Below are 15,891 nucleotides of genomic sequence, written 5' to 3'. Positions count from 1 at the left end.
CAGTGGTGAAGACTGCAAGTTAAGTTGTTTTGTTATCATGCTCTGCCCTCCAATCAGAAGGACTTTAGTTTTGTCTGCATTTAGTTTCAGCCAGTTGTCATTCATCCATTGTTGTAGTTCACGTAAGCAGGCGTTTATAGTTAGAGTTGGGTCTGTCACACCAGGCTTGAAGGAAAGATATAGTTGGGTGTCGTCTGCATAGCAGTGGTATGTCAGGCCATGTTTTTGGATTCGTTTTCCAAGCGGTAACATGTAAATTGTGAAAAGCAGGGAGAGAGGATTGAGCCCTGGGGCACCCCATACTTAAGTGATACAGGAGTGGACAGGAAGGGCCCCATAGACACTTTGTGGGTTCTGCCACTCAAGAAGGATTGGAACCACTAAAGAACTATGCCATCAATGCCGCAGTATTCCTGTAGCCTGTTTATCAAGATGTCATGGTCAACTGTATCAAAGGCTGCAGAAAGGTCTAGCAGTATGAGGATCGAGCACTCTCCTCTGTCTCTTGCCATGAGCAGGTGGTTGCATATTTGGATGAGAGCAGTTTCAGTGTTGTGGTGTTTCCTGAAGCCAGACTGGAATGGGTCATAACTGTTGTTTTGTAGGATTTTGGCTTCTAGCTGGAGTTAAACAGCTTTTTCAATTAGCTTGCCCAGAAAGGGTAGGTTAGAGACAGGTCTGTAGCTGGTCATTGCATCTGGGTTCAGGGAGGTTTTTTTGAGGAGAGGCCTGATGATTGCTTCCTTCAGTAAAGCAGGAAATATCCCTGATTGTAAGGAACAAATAAAAATTTTGAGGGATACCGGTACAATCAGGTCGGGGCAGTTCAACATGAACTGTGTTGGGCCAGGATCCAGGTCACAGGTAGTTAGGCGGAGGTGACGGAGGATTCTTGATGTGACTTCATCAATTTCTTTGAAGTTTGACCAAGGAGGTACGTTGTCTCTGCTAATGGTCTTCGGCGCTATATTAGGCTCAGATGCTGTAAGTTTGATGGCGGATCTTATAGCGGAGACTTTGTCTTCAAAGAAATGGGCAAATTTGTCACAGCGGTGTTTGAAGACTCGATATTAAGTTTTTGACATGCCAGGTTGCAGAGTTTTTCCACTGTGCGGAACAGTTGGGCTGGTTTGTTAACTACATTTGCATCTCTTGTGATAGAAAGGATGATTTTTTTCCCGTGATTATCTTTTGGCAGTTCTTCAAGTGGAGGATTAAGGCATGTTTGTCTTCTGGGGACTGAGATTTGCGCCACAGTCTCTCAAGTTTTCGGCCTGGTCTTTTCTGCTTTTTTATGGCGTTATCAAACCACTGTGCATGATGGTGTGGAGTAAGATATTTGGTGCACAGAGGAGCAATGGTCTCAAAGGTGGAGGACACACATTTTTGTATTTACTGGTCAGTGGCTGGATGGTGTACTGGCTCTGCCTCTGACACAGGAGACCTGGGTTCAAATCTCAGCTATTCCTGTTCAGTAAGCCAGTAATTCAGTAAGGAGCTCTTTGGGCAAGACTCCCTAACACTGCTACTGCCTATTGAGTGCGCTCTAGTGGCTGCCTCGCAAGCACTTCGAGTCCGACAGGAGAAAAGCGCTATACAAAAAAAAAGGTATTATTATTTAAACACCAGAGTATCAGGGTCCAAGCTGGAGTCAGTCAATACATCAAAGCTAAGGTTATCTCGGATATGTTGAGGTGTTAGCCCTTTTAAGCGGCGGTATTTTATTTGATTCTTGACCTGGTGTTTGACAGCTGGTATTGAGAGGGAGAAGTGGATAGTGTGATGGTCTGACCAGGCAACAGGATTAATTTCCACATTGGCTATTGACAGCCCAGTATGGAATTTAAGGTCCAGAGTGTGACCTTTCCTGTGAGTAGCAGAGCTGATCTTCTCAAAAAATTAGCATATTGTGATAAAGTTCATTATTTTCTGTAATGTACTGATAAACTTTAGACTTTCATATAATTTTAGATTCATTACACACAACTGAAGTAGTTCAAAGCCTTTTATTGTTATAATATTGATGATTTTGGCATACAGCTCATGAAAACCCAAAATTCCTATCTCAAAAAATTAGCATATCATGAAAAGGTTCTCTAAACAAGCTATTAACCTATATGCACTGAAAGATAAACCATCCGGCACTACGTTCATAGGTCCATTCATCTGTCATTTATTGCTTCAATATTTCAAATCATGCATAAATCCATGATAAACATTCATATAGACATTCCAATTCATACCCTGTCCAATAGCTGCTGTGGGGCAATGTGGGAGCAGCGGTCCGCCTGACGACCGTTTCGCTCGAAAACGAGCTTCTTCTGAGGCTCCCTGTGCACGGAGCCTCAGAAGAAGCTCGTTTTCGAGCGAAACGGTCGTCAGGCGGACCGCTGCTCCCACATTGCCCCACAGCAGCTATTGGACAGGGTATGAATTGGAATGTCTATATGAATGTTTATCATGGATTTATGCATGATTTGAAATATTGAAGCAATAAATGACAGATGAATGGACCTATGAACGTAGTGCCGGATGGTTTATCTTTCAGTGCATATATATTGGATGACCCCCTCAGCATCCTGAGCACACGCAAGGCTGATACCCTATCCCCTCTATACCAGGAGATCCCTCCATTCTGTGTTTGGTGACCGCAGTGCCAGTTTTTTCTTTTTTCTTTTGGTTTTTCTTTCTTTGAAGTGAAGCTATTAACCTAATCATCTGAATCAACTAATTAACTCTAAACACCTGCAAAACATTCCTGAGGCTTTTAAAAACTCCCAGCCTGGTTCATTACTCAAAACCGCAATCACTGCTGTCCAGAATGCCATCATTGACACCCTCAAGCAAGAGGGTAAGACACAGAAAGAAATTTCTGAATGAATAGGCTGTTCCCAGAGTGCTGTATCAAGGCACCTCAGTGGGAAGTCTGTGTGAAGGAAAAAGTGTGTCAGAAAACGCTGCACAACGAGAAGAGGTGACCGGACTCTGAGGAAGATTGTAGAGATGTACCGATTCCAGACCTTGGGGGACCTGTGGAAGCAGGGGACTGAGGCTGGAGTAGAAACATCCAGAGCCACCATGTACAGGCATGTACAGGAAATGGGCTACAGGTGCCGCATTCCCCAGATAAAGCCACTTTTGAACCAGAAACAGCAGCAGAAGCACCTGACCTGTACTGTAACTTGACACTGGACTTCAGGCATTTTGGGATTTCCCTCTCCCCAGTTTTCCTCCAGACTCTGGCACCTTGATTTCCGAATGACGTGCAAATGTTGCTTTCATCCGAAAAAAGTACTTTGGACCACTGAGCAACAGTCCAGTGGTGCTTCTCTGTAGCCCAGGTCAGGCGCTTCTGCCGCTGTTTCTGGTTCAAAAGTGGCTTGACCTGGGGAATGTGGCACCTGTAGCCCATTTCCTGCACACGCCTGTACACGGTGGCTCAGGATGTTTCTACTCCAGACTCAGTCCACTGCTTCCGCAGGTCCCCCAAGGTCTGGAATCTATCCTTCTCCACAATCTTCCTCAGGATCCGGTAACCTCTTCTCGTTGTGCAGCATTTTCTGCCACACTTTTTCCTTCCCATAGACTTCCCACTGAGGTGCCTTGATACAGCACTCTGGGAACAGCCTATTCGTTCAGAAATTTCTTTCTGTGTCTTACCCTCTTGCTTGAGGATGTCAATGATGGCCTTCTGAACAGCAGTCAGGTCGGCAGTCTTACCCATGATTGCGGTTTTGAGTAATGAACTAGGCTGGGAGTTTTAAAAGCCTCAGGAATCTTTTGCAGGTGTTAATTAGTTGATTCAGATGATTAGGTTAATAGCTCGTTTAGAGAACCTTTTCATGATATGCTAATTTTTTGAGATAGGAATTTTGGGTTTTCATGAGCTGTATGCCAAAATCATCAATATTAAAACAATAAAAGGCTTTGAACTACTTCAGTTGTGTGTAATAAATCTAAAATATATGAAAGTCTAATGTTTATCAGTACATTACAGAAAATGATGAACTTTATCACAATATGCTAATTTTTTGAGAAGGACCTGTACATTTCATGTATGTGTATAGGGGTGCTCTGTGCCATCACTGCTATGTATAAAGGCACACAACACAAACAACCTAAGAAAATGTACCTTACATTAAAAAAATCTATTTATTTTAATCTGCAATTCTGTATATGGTATGCACTAATGGGGGAAAAATCATCAGAAAAATTGACGTGCTAAGACTCAAATCGCCTGTGCACTCTCAGGTGATTAGTAAAGTCCAGTTCCAAATAAGTCAGCACCGTCTCTGTAAAATAGCTCTTTATTCCATATCAAAGATTAAAATGAAACAGCATGGTGTATAGCAGGACAGCGACAGCTCCGTTTCTGTTTTGGGTTATCCACCCTTTTTCAAGCTGTAAAAGCACAACATCCACACTGAATACCAACATATCAGCTGTTTAAATACTAAGCTCTAACACACCAGGTGATCAGCAGCCGACCAATCAGAGCCCCGCAGCCTCCTGCGGACCTGATGGGAAACCCCTCCAGGTAATATGTAAAACTAGATCAAACCGCGGTGCATTAGTAATGCACCGCGTGTTCAATGCAAATGGTTTGTGTATTGTTACCTCCCATGGGGTGTGGATCTGTTTGATCTAGTTTTACATATTACCTGGAGGGGTTTCCCATCAGGTCCGCAGGAGGCTGCGGGGCTCTGATTGGTCGGCTGCTTATCACCTGGTGTGTTAGAGCTTAGTATTTAAACAGCTGATATGTTGGTATTCAGTGTGGATGTTGTGCTTTTACAGCTTGAAAAAGGGTGGATGACCCGAAACAGCGGAGCTGTCGCTGTCCTGCTATACACCATGCTGTTTCATTTTAATCTTTGATATAGAATAAAGAGCTATTTTACAGAGACGGTGCTGACTCTTTTGAAACTGGTATTTATTTTAATCAACATCACTACATGTATTACATTGAAGAAATACATTCTAATGTGTCACTTTGACAAATAGATTTTACATTTACATTTAGGAATAAAGAAACTTTATTAGGTAGAATGACTTTCATACAACGCACCACACACCATGCAGGCTGGGTTCACAAACGTCAGTTGCATAACTCACGTGTTAAAATGACTGTAAACTGCAATGGAGACTGTATAGATAAATCGAGAGCCCACTGTAGTGTAGTATTTTCGTCTAATACGGTAAAAAGTAAACAATATAATGCTGGGAATACACGGTTCGTTTTTGCCTTCGTTTAAACCTTCGATTCGTTCGGTAAACGAATCGAGTGTTGAAAACGTATGTGAAAATAGTCATAATCTCATTATAGTTTCGATTAATAGACCCCAAAAACGAACGACTAGTGATCGAACATGTTTGATATTATCTCTCTTTATCCATCTAATCGAGCCATTGGTAGGCTTGATGGCTGTTCAGATCGATTATATATTCGTTTATGCTAGTCCGTCCCTGTAAAAAGGGACTTTCGTTTCGTTTCTTTGCAGCCTTCGATCATTGGAAAAACGAAACCATCAGAATCGAAAAAAAACCCGAAACCGTGGGTGGTGATATTAACCGTATGACCGATTATTTCGGGATCGAAAAGGACAAAAGGCACAATCGAAACGAAGGTTTAAACGAAGGCAAAAACGAACCGTGTATTCCCAGCATAAGAAATACTCACAAAGGTAGGTTGCTGATAAGCAACCACTTTTAAGGTGTTAGGGTAGCTTGACCCCTCCCCTTGGGGTAGATTAAGATGTCGCTCTCTGTAGGCAGGAAGAACGGGGCTAGAGGTGCCAAAAGGATAAAACAATGTTTGAACAAAAATTAGGGGAAGAGGTACTCACCTCCCCATAGAAGATTCCAGAAGATGAACTTTTCAAAAGTATTCTTTAATGTACTCCAATAATCGCAACACGTTACGTGGGACACAGCCCACTTCCTCAGGCAGTGGAACTGGAGCAGCTAGTCTGTTATCTAAGCGAGCGTGGTGATTAGGTAACATGTTCTCACTAGCGATCACTAAAGCGTGAGGACAAGCAAGAAGTTTTAAACCAGGATGATACCATTTATTGGCTAACTAAAAATGAATAAAAATAAGCAAGCTTTCGGCCTTGCAGCCTTCGTCTGGCTTATATCCTGTTAGTTTGCAAACTGGTGGTACAGACAGCTTATATACATGCAACATCAAAAGGGAAAACAGATATTTTTTCACGCATAAATACATGTCATTAAGATGCCATAATTCACACAGACCATCGACCTGGGGTTAGAGGTTGTAAGCTAAGATAAGGATCCTTGTTTAATGGCCCATACTCACGAGGAACTTTTGTCGCCTCAACACGCGGCGCGCGCGTGTTGCGGCGACAGGTCGCCCGTGAGTATGGGCCGTTGCACGCGCGCGCACCCCGAACTGTCGCCCGTCGCTCATGTCGCCATGCGAATGAAAGTTTCAATCGCATAGCGACAGTCGCCGCCGCACCTCCGCCGCAACTGTCGCTAGTCCGCGTGAGTACGCGGACTAGCGACAGCAACCTCCATTAAAGTATATGGAGCTTCCGGCGGAGGGAGGAGGAACGTCGGCGACAGCTTCCGCCTCGCCGCTGGTCCCTCTTCCGCGTGTGTACGCGGAGGGACCTGGCGAGGAGCTGTCGCCGGCCTGTCGCCCACACGCTCACGTGTGCTGGCGACAGGCAACATTTGCAGCCCGTGACTACGGGCCATAACACCTGCTCACAGACCTGGGAGTTGGACTGACACAGATGTATCGTAAATTCTTAGTTCACAAGTTCAGCTATAATGACTTAGAAAGTTCAAATATCATCAATCTCATACCAATATAGAAAGTTGTTGTCCTTATTCAAACCGTTCTGCAAGGCTTTGAACCAATTTATAAATTTTGTTTCTGCTATTAATCGATCATTTGACGTTTTGAAGCCACCCTTCAGGTCAGTGACACGAAGATCATCCATGCCGTGTCCGTTGGACCGAAAGTGTGTAGCAGCGTGAGGGGGATTGAAAGCACACCAATAATGTTCACACCAGCAGCAAGGCCGGGAGCTGGAGAAGCCAAACTTCTGGGGATAATTCTATTCAATTGGCATTGAAGTAGCTAAAGGAATAAGTGTGTAGTGAAAAACTGTTCTTTTACTTTACAGCAGAAATCCAGGCCCAAGTTTCACACAAATGTATTTTTTCCACAGAAACTATAGCCTTCAGTAAACTAGTCTAGTGTGAATGACTACCAGTACTTTTCATGAAATCAAATCTGTCTGATCCTTCATAACTTAACTGGCAACCCACCCTCAAAAACACCCCCCGGCCCCCACTGAATCCTATCCAAACCATACTCTGCTGTTAAAACGGATTACATAGCTCTGTAAAATTAATAGGGGATAGGCGTGCTATAAACCAGCAGCTGTAGTTGTATACCTGGCTGTCACGGTCATGGACAGAAACAAATCACTGGCATATTCCACCTCCTAACCTGTAGTGATGTAGTATTGCTTACATGAAATTTGTCTCGTTTTAGAAAAACAAAAATGTACTTGGAATAGTCTTTTTAAGTGGGAACTTTTTGGACCATTTAAATACGAAGTGGAGTAGTAAAAAAATAATACCTCTAGAGGGAAGCCTCTGGATAGCCCACAGGCTTCCTGGATCTTCCTGATGCCCATCGTTTCAGTGATGGATCCCTCTAAGCATGTCTGACGCACTGGTTTGTTGGATATGTCCTTATGGCCACCCTCCTGTCCAAGAACAAGCTTCTTTGTCCTGGGCATGTGAGAGTACAGATTGCACATGCCCAGTAGAGCAAAGCCACTCGGATGGCTTTGTTCTACTGGGCATGTGTGGATTGTACTTGCACATGCCCAGTACAAAGAAGCTTTTACTTTGACGGGAGAGTGGCTACAAAAAAGGAAAGGGTCCCCAGGCAGCAGTGGGTTAGAGGGCGATCTGGGAAGCCCCTTTGACCATCCACAGGCTTCCTACTACTTAGGTATTTTTTTTTCCTCGCAGGTTTGCTTTAAGCCTACTACGGAAATCCTGGTGGTTTTGGTTTTTCATAACTTACCTGGGAATACTGTAGTATAAACTGAATTTAGTGCCTGGTAAAGTTTCCCTTTTCCATGTAGTTCCAGTGCCGGGAAGCCCGTGTCTAAAACTATGTATTAGATTTTCCCTGGCCAAAGCCATCGTTCCAGGCAAAAATCTAGTATGCCATGTAATCCAAGAGATTTAAAGCTGTGCATGTGTTCTACTGTAATAGCTTCCTAATTTTGTTGACACCTGCTGTTGGGATGGGAGTGTTTCCTTCAACCAAAGTATAAGAGTCCTCAATGCAAGTACTAAATCCCTTCCTGAGTAATGATTGAGTCATTACAGTAAACTAGATACATTGCAGGGTTGAAAGGATGTGTGAGATTTTACTTCTTGCTTTGTGTAATCTTTTGAAGGCATGACAAAACAGATGGGATTTCCTTTAAGTCTTCTACACTGAACTGTATATTGTAGCCATGGTTTCTAGGAAGTATACTGCAATGTTATGGCAAATGCAGACTGAAATAGAAAAACTATTTAATGACACTGTCACAAAATGGCTTGTGAAAACCAAACGTTATATACATTTTTTTTCTGCTAAAGTGCAGTTACTATGTACACTTGACCTATACCTACCACTAAACCTACTGACCAACCTGACATGCACTTTCACTGAAGATCACCTCTTATGTAGATATCTATGTTGAAAGCATATGCACAATGTTAACTGTCCTGGTTTGTGACATACTTAAAGCACCTCCACCCCCCGAAAAAAAGACAATGCTTACATAGTCTCAATGCAATTTAGGTAACCTGCTTTAATACATTGACATACCTGTGATTACTTTGGTGTTTCCCTTGATCTCTTCTCTGAACCTCCCCATATGCTTCACCATGAATCACTGAGAAAGCTGCCTGGCATTGATGTCAGTTGTTGCTGAGATGGGAGTGATGGGGTGGCAATGGTGGTGTAGTGGATAGCACTTCTGCCTTGCAGCGCTGAATTCACAGGTTCACATCTGTGCCAAGTTGATGTCTGCATATAGTTGTATGTGCTCTCCATGTTTGAATGCGTTTCTTCCCACATCCCCAAAACATATTGATAAGTAGTGTTGGTGTTTGAATTTGGCAGCACCAGGCTCAGAACCTAAAAATGCATCCAGCACCAAACAGCGATTTTGAGTGTGGAGTCGCACTTACTTGGCTTCCATCAATCTCAGATGGTCAGGTGTGCAGATCCAATAGTCCCGGACACCATGGGACTCAAACTGTACCAAATGAAGAGAAAGATCCGCACCACCACCATGGAAATGACGCATAGACGCGTCAGTAAGACGCAACGCCATATCCGCATACGTACAGATGACGTAATAATGCACATCCTCTATCTAAACTACTAATGACCAAATGCCGGCATCTATGCCGGACGTATATACGCATGAGACAATTGTCTTTATTTATTGTCATTTTTTGAATGTTTGGATCTTGCTTAGATCCCCCAATGGGGGAGTTGGAGGCGTGACTAGATATTTAACCACTTTGTCCTCCTTGACGTATAAAAACGTCAAGGAGGACAGGCGCGCTCCCGCGGCCGATCGCGCGTGTGCACGCGCACTCCCGGCAGCGGAGTCGGTAGCCACGGAATCTATGTGTCGGGCTATGGAGCCCGATCATTGATTCCTCTCCCCCGCTGAAAAAGCGACAGCTTCTCTCGGAAGCTTCGCTCTTTCTGAAGCTGTGTCCCTCTAAGCGTACATTGTACGCTTAGAGTGACGTCATGTAAAAAAAAATCGAGATTGCCATCTTGTGGCCAAAAAGTAAAACTACAAGTAAATGCCCAAAAACATTACAATACACCAATATTTCCCCAAATAAAACACTTTTATATCCCACCCTCCCAAAAATGCCCACAAAATGTTTAATAAAAAAAAAAAAAAAAAAAAAAACATTACTATAAAAAAAAAACAAAAACACATAAATATTTACCTAAGGGTCTAAACTTTTTAAATATCTATGTAAAGATAAAATATTTCTCTCTATTTTTTTTTTATAAGCTTGTAAATAGTGATGTATGCAAAACGGAAAAAATGCTCTTTTATTTCCAAATAAAATATTGTCGCGATACATTGTGATAGGGACATAATTTAAATGGTGAAATAACCGTGACAAATGGGCAATAACAATACGTGGGTTTTAATTATGGAGGCATGTATTATTTTAAAACTATAATGGCCGAAAACTGACAAATAATGAATTTTTTCATTTTTTTTCTTATTCTTCCTGTTAAAATGCATTTACAATAAAGTAGCTCTTAGCAAAATGTACCCCCCAAAGAAAGCCTAATTGGTGGCGGAAAAAACAAGATATAGATCAGTTCATTGTGATAAGTAGTGATAAAGTTATAGGCTAATGAATGGGAGGTGAACATTGCTCGGATGCATAAGCTGAAAACGACTGAGATGTTAAGTGGTTAAATAGGCTGTTTCCCATCAGGTCCTCTAATTAGTATATACTCAGTGATTGGTTGTTTCTCTGTATATATGTTGGTGTTTTTGTATGTTACTTCAGAACTAGGCAGCATGAAGATGGGCAGGAGCCCGAAACAGTGGACTATCCTGCCTTAAAGTTCTTTTTAAACTTGTGTATGTCTTTTTCCAATAAAATAGACTAAGCTTTTCTGAAGGTGGTGCAGATCTTTCTCTTCATTTGCACCAAACAGCAGGATACGTTGCATTTCATTTAACTCAGATACTTCCTCCTTTGAGGCCAGCTTCTCACTGAATATTGGTGTCAGCGGTGCGGCGACAGCACCACCAAAAACAGGCCTTCGGGGAATACCGCGTTACTATGCGGTATTCCCCTTCTGCCATCTGGCCAAACAGGAAGTGATGTGCGGTTGTGGTCACTTCCTGGTTTGGGTATATGGAAGTGCACGGAAGCGTATTGTAAAAATATGCTTCCGCGCATTCGCATCTCAATGTCGCAGCACCACCGCCGCCAACATTTTTCAAATCGTTGAATCCCCATAGACTTACAGGACTTCCGGTCTGCCGCACGTCGACGCAGATACGCGCGCTAACCGCCGTTTTGGAAGCATGTGAGATGGAGCACCACACTGCACGCACGTAATATGAAAGCGTCCATAGACTTTCATTGCCCTGTGGTAGCAGTGTGGTAAATTGCCACAACGCACCTCGCCAGTGTGAAAGGGCCCTGAAGGAAGGAGGAAGCATTAGGGTTAAATGAAACACACCCCATACTTCTGTTCAGTGCTGAGTGCTTGTCTGGCTTCCGAATCAAGTGGTGCTGAATTGGAAATCAGATACTAGGTATTAGAATGTTAGCTCCTTTGCAGGATAATTAGTGACATGACTATGGACTGTAGAAAATGTTTGTGCTGTATAAATGTATAGTAATAACTGCTGCGTATGCATGCCGGGATCCCATGGTATCAGTGTGTTATAGCAGTAAGCCAGTGAAGCTGTAGTGCTGCGAAGAGGATCAATACATCTTACTGACTCGGAAGTCATCACAAGCAATCTGCCATTCAAATGGTCTCATCCGAGCGCAGGCCTAAGTCGTTGTTCGGATACTTGCTTCATCTGCTTTGTGCCACTTTGTGGTGTACCCACTCCATAGCAACAAAATGCGTCACTACCTGCAAGGCTCCAAACTGTTGCCCAAAGGATGGAGTCCTGATTCTTGCTGGGCAACAGTCTTCGGTAGTTGTGTACGATGCTTTAAAACTTCCATCACATTATTGGCATTTGGCTTCCAATGGCAGACATTTCAATCATTTCTGGCAGACTTTTCAATCACTTCCTGTTTATGATGATGTGCTCTCAGGAACAGGAAGTGAGGGGAAATAATTCTAAATCTGATACAGACAATATTAAAATAAATAATATTAAAATTAATTATTATAAATTATTGTTATTAAAATAAAATATTTTTACTGGAACGAAACCTTACATTTTCATTATACATATTCTCCAGGGTTTAAAATTTGCCAACTGTATATAAGCGGTCATTCACCACCTACTGACCTAGGCATACTTTTTGGCACAAGTTGCAAAACTTTAGCCTTTCCTAAAGTAACCAATCAGATCCAGATTCCACTTACTTTCAGCTGCAAACTGGTCAACTAAAAGCAAAAATCAGACAACCGCAATGGGCATTATGGGGAAGCACATTTCACGTTGTGATTAGCAGATCTTTGCCATTCCCCAACCAACAAACCCAGGAGACCACAAGACATCAACCATAAAAATTTAATTTATTTAAAACAGGAGCAATAAATATTAATACACTCTCCTCTATTATTAAACACAATTTGGTGCTAGCTTGCCATACAGCGACACAGGTATCTGGGGACACCCAGAGGAGCCCAGTTTTACATAATACGAACTAGGCAAGCCCTTTGTGCTTCCACTGGACATAGAATACTGTTTGTGTGGTCTAGCTGTGCAATAGAACACTTCTAGTGTGCACAAATACGTCACTTCATCCTGCCAGTCTATTCTGCTTTCCCAAAGCAAAATACTAACAGCAAGCTAGAGGTTCTATATGTAGAATGAGAACTTTGAGCCAGAGTAGTATATAGTATATATGTTTTCTATCGCCAAACGTGGGCTTGCCGAGTGGCTAACTTGGAGAGTCTTCGCTTTCTTCTGGGCATCTATGGGGCCCTAAACAGTCTCCTAAGGGTATTAAAAGAAAAAAAAAAAAACAGATTAATTATACTGCCCCCTGACATATGCAAAATGTTCTTATTTTATGTACAAATTTTTAAAGGACACCAGAGGTGAAAATAAACTAAAGAAATAAATCAGGGGTCAGGAACCTTTTTGTCTGAGAGGGCCATAAAATGCCACATAATTTAAAATGTAATTCCGTGAGAGCCATACAATAGGTTTCAAACTGGGACAGTAGGGCTTATGTCTTTGTTGCCATGGAGATGTGTATACAGTTGATCCACTGGGCAGCGGAAGTGTCAGACACGTCTTCAGCTTCTCTTGCGTATCAGCAATTTCCCAGAGAGCCAGACAGGAGAAATACCGACTAACAGCTTGTACAATTAGCTAGCGGACATGGCGGTTGATTCACTTTGTAGGATGAGATCCCCGGACATTGGCCCAATAGGCTGCCTGTCACTTGAGGATCTCATCCTACAAAGTCACTGAACCTGACAGGGTCCAGGGTGGGACAATTGGAGCAGCCGTTCCTTTTGGGAGAGCGCGAGTAAGTTAGTAGTGCATGCTACAGCAGTAGTGTTCCTAATTTTAAAATTTTACTTGCGCTGCCACACTGATGGTATCCCTACACGGTATAATAAAAACCTTCGATTTCCCTGTTTTTTTTTTACCAAAATGATCGAATCGAATAAAAGTTGAAAATAATTTTTTTCAATCAAGAAAAAACAAGGATTATCCAGTTTTTTTCTATAAAAATCCAATCAGACATGTTGGAAAAAGCTTTATATTCGATCTAACGGAATAATCGAACTTAATTACCTAATAAAAATAAAAAAATGAAAACTTGTACCATGTTTGGGCTTGTTGAGCAGTGTAGCTTAGTGACCCAACTGCTGCTGATTTGTATGGTAGCCAGATGTAGACATCAAAAGAGCCACTTCTGGCTCCCAAGCCATAAGTTCCCTACCCCTGAAATAAACAATTGTATCTATCCTCCTTCTCCTCAAAATGACTTAAGATATTCCACAGTTTTATTTTATATTTAAATCTACTTTTTAAGTTTTTACTCTGGCATATAAGACTACTTTTCAACCCAGGAAAATCTTCTCGAAAGTCAGGGGTCATCTTATACGCCGGGTGTCGTTTTATAGGGCGGGTGCTGAAACTTCCGAGTCGGAATGGGGAATCTGCGGTTGCTCCATACGGTGGGTGGAGCTCAAAAAAAGTCCGTGGCCGCATCCCCACCATATGCAGCGACCGTATTTTGCTCAATGACACATTCATTGAAGTATGCCAGAACTAAAATCTATGAACTACTGACCCTTTCTATCTCTTTCCTGCTCTCAGAAGCCATTTTCTGCTAGGAAAGTTTTTTATAGTTTTAATTTCTTATTAGTGAGGGTCACACTGTAGTCTGACCCAGTCCTGACTCAGACAGGAACTGCCATTTACATACCTGATGTTTAACTCTTTCAGGCAGAGAAAGAAAAAAAGGAACACAGCATAGTTATCTGTGTGCTAGGCACTGTACATACACATATCTCTCTCATGTCACCTCGGGTACCCTTTAAGGAAAAGCATTCAAAAGGTGGCCATACACATTGATTTTTCCCATAGATATCCAGCAAATTTGTTCACTGTAATTGAATCTGCTAGAAATGGATGCAGTGGGTGGCCCCCATGCTGATTTGCAGTCGATCACTCTGGACAGACTATATCGTGAAAAAAAAATGATCGAGGTGCCAGCCACGTGGATGTGGTGTATGGGATGCGTGTCCGGCATCATATTTCTCCCTCCCTCCGAATGTGCCCCCCAGTGTCCCTCTGTTTGCAGAATAAAGTGCACAGCGGAGCAGGCTGTCTTACCATTGATCCTCGCGTACCGGCATCTGGCTTCACTCTACTTCCTGTGACATCACAGGAAGCAGAGAAGAGCCAGATGCCGGTACACGTGGATCAATGGTAAGATGACAGCCTGCTCCACTGCGCACTTTACTCTGCAAACAGGGGGACACTGGGGGGCACATTCGGAGGGAGAAATATGATGCCGGACCCGCATCACATACACCACATCCGCATGGCTGGCGCCTCGATCATTTTATCTGCCTCCTCTCCAAGGACACTCTCCTCCCCACCCATGGGCAGGTTATATTGGCTATTTTTTTTTTAAAAACGTTAAAGGACCATTGCGGTTTTAATAAAAAAAAAATCATAAATGTATTCTTGACTAGGGGTGTGTCAGGGGTTTGGTTGGGGGTGTGTCAGGGGTGTGGCCTAAGTGTCCCGCTTTCTCATTTCAAAATGTTGGTAAGTATGAGTTATATGTTATGGACAGTTATTATATGGCGCAGATACAAATTTTATATCCTTACAAGCAAAAAGTCTAGAACCTGCCCTGAATAAAAATCGAGAGCCCCCAGTAGTGTATTATTGATGATGGTGGATAAATTGTAGCAGCAAATTGAAATATACCGTACTTACAAGTGTGGATTGCCAAAGTTCAGGCAACCACTATATGCACATGAAGGGATATGAGACCCGTCCCCACTCAGATTAAGAAGTCGCTCTCCGTAGAAGGAAACAAGGGTGTGCACACCCATCCACCAGGTGGATCACAATAATGTACAGAAGTAACAGAGGCGCCAACAGGATAAAATATAAATTTAAAACAAAATAAGATAGGGATAAGGGTGGACTTACCTCCCCAGGACAAACAACAATTCTATATGATAAAAGTTTCAATTCTTACTCCAAAAAAATATGCAACTTGTTTCACAGGTCTCAAGTCCGCTTCCACAGGCAAAAATACAACAGGAGTAACTTAGAAGTGTGTGTATAAAGCACAGCGCCTCTATTATTTCTAAATAGATTAGGCTCTCATAACTGGACACACAGCACAGCAGCGTCTTGTATTATGTACTGTACATGCCGCAGTCTGCACAGAGGCTCCTCTCTGTACACCAGTCACTGCTGCTCCTTCTACATGCCTCAATCCACTGAAAGGAATCAGATTAGTTACTGAGCAGGCATCTATTTGCTTGTCATCTAAACTTCTGTGATGGGTTCAGGTGACTGTTTACTAGCGAACACTGTACAGACATGTCTTTCCGCCCTGTGTTGAGCAATTTGTATTTTCCTACTGAGTGTGGAGAGGAGA

The 15,891-nt window shown here is 42.6% G+C and overlaps 1 protein-coding gene across 3 annotated transcripts in view; it reads right to left on the bottom strand.

Moving 5' to 3' along the window:
* Window positions 1–12,299: 12,299 nt before the first annotated feature.
* IRAK1 (interleukin 1 receptor associated kinase 1) overlaps window positions 12,300–15,891 on the bottom strand; it is a 191,264-nt gene continuing 187,672 nt past the window's right edge. For all 3 annotated transcript variants that reach the window (XM_068248242.1, XM_068248243.1, XM_068248244.1), the window contains one exon: window positions 12,300–12,740. In XM_068248242.1, coding sequence (XP_068104343.1) covers window positions 12,685–12,740 — 56 coding nt within the window. In that variant the 3' untranslated portion in view covers window positions 12,300–12,684. The remainder of the gene's footprint in view (window positions 12,741–15,891) is intronic.

Source organism: Hyperolius riggenbachi, chromosome 8, assembly GCF_040937935.1.
Source record: "Hyperolius riggenbachi isolate aHypRig1 chromosome 8, aHypRig1.pri, whole genome shotgun sequence".
Taxonomy (NCBI): domain Eukaryota; kingdom Metazoa; phylum Chordata; class Amphibia; order Anura; family Hyperoliidae; genus Hyperolius; species Hyperolius riggenbachi.
Note: the sequence above shows the minus strand (reverse complement) of the source record. Positions and strands in the feature narration are given on the sequence as shown.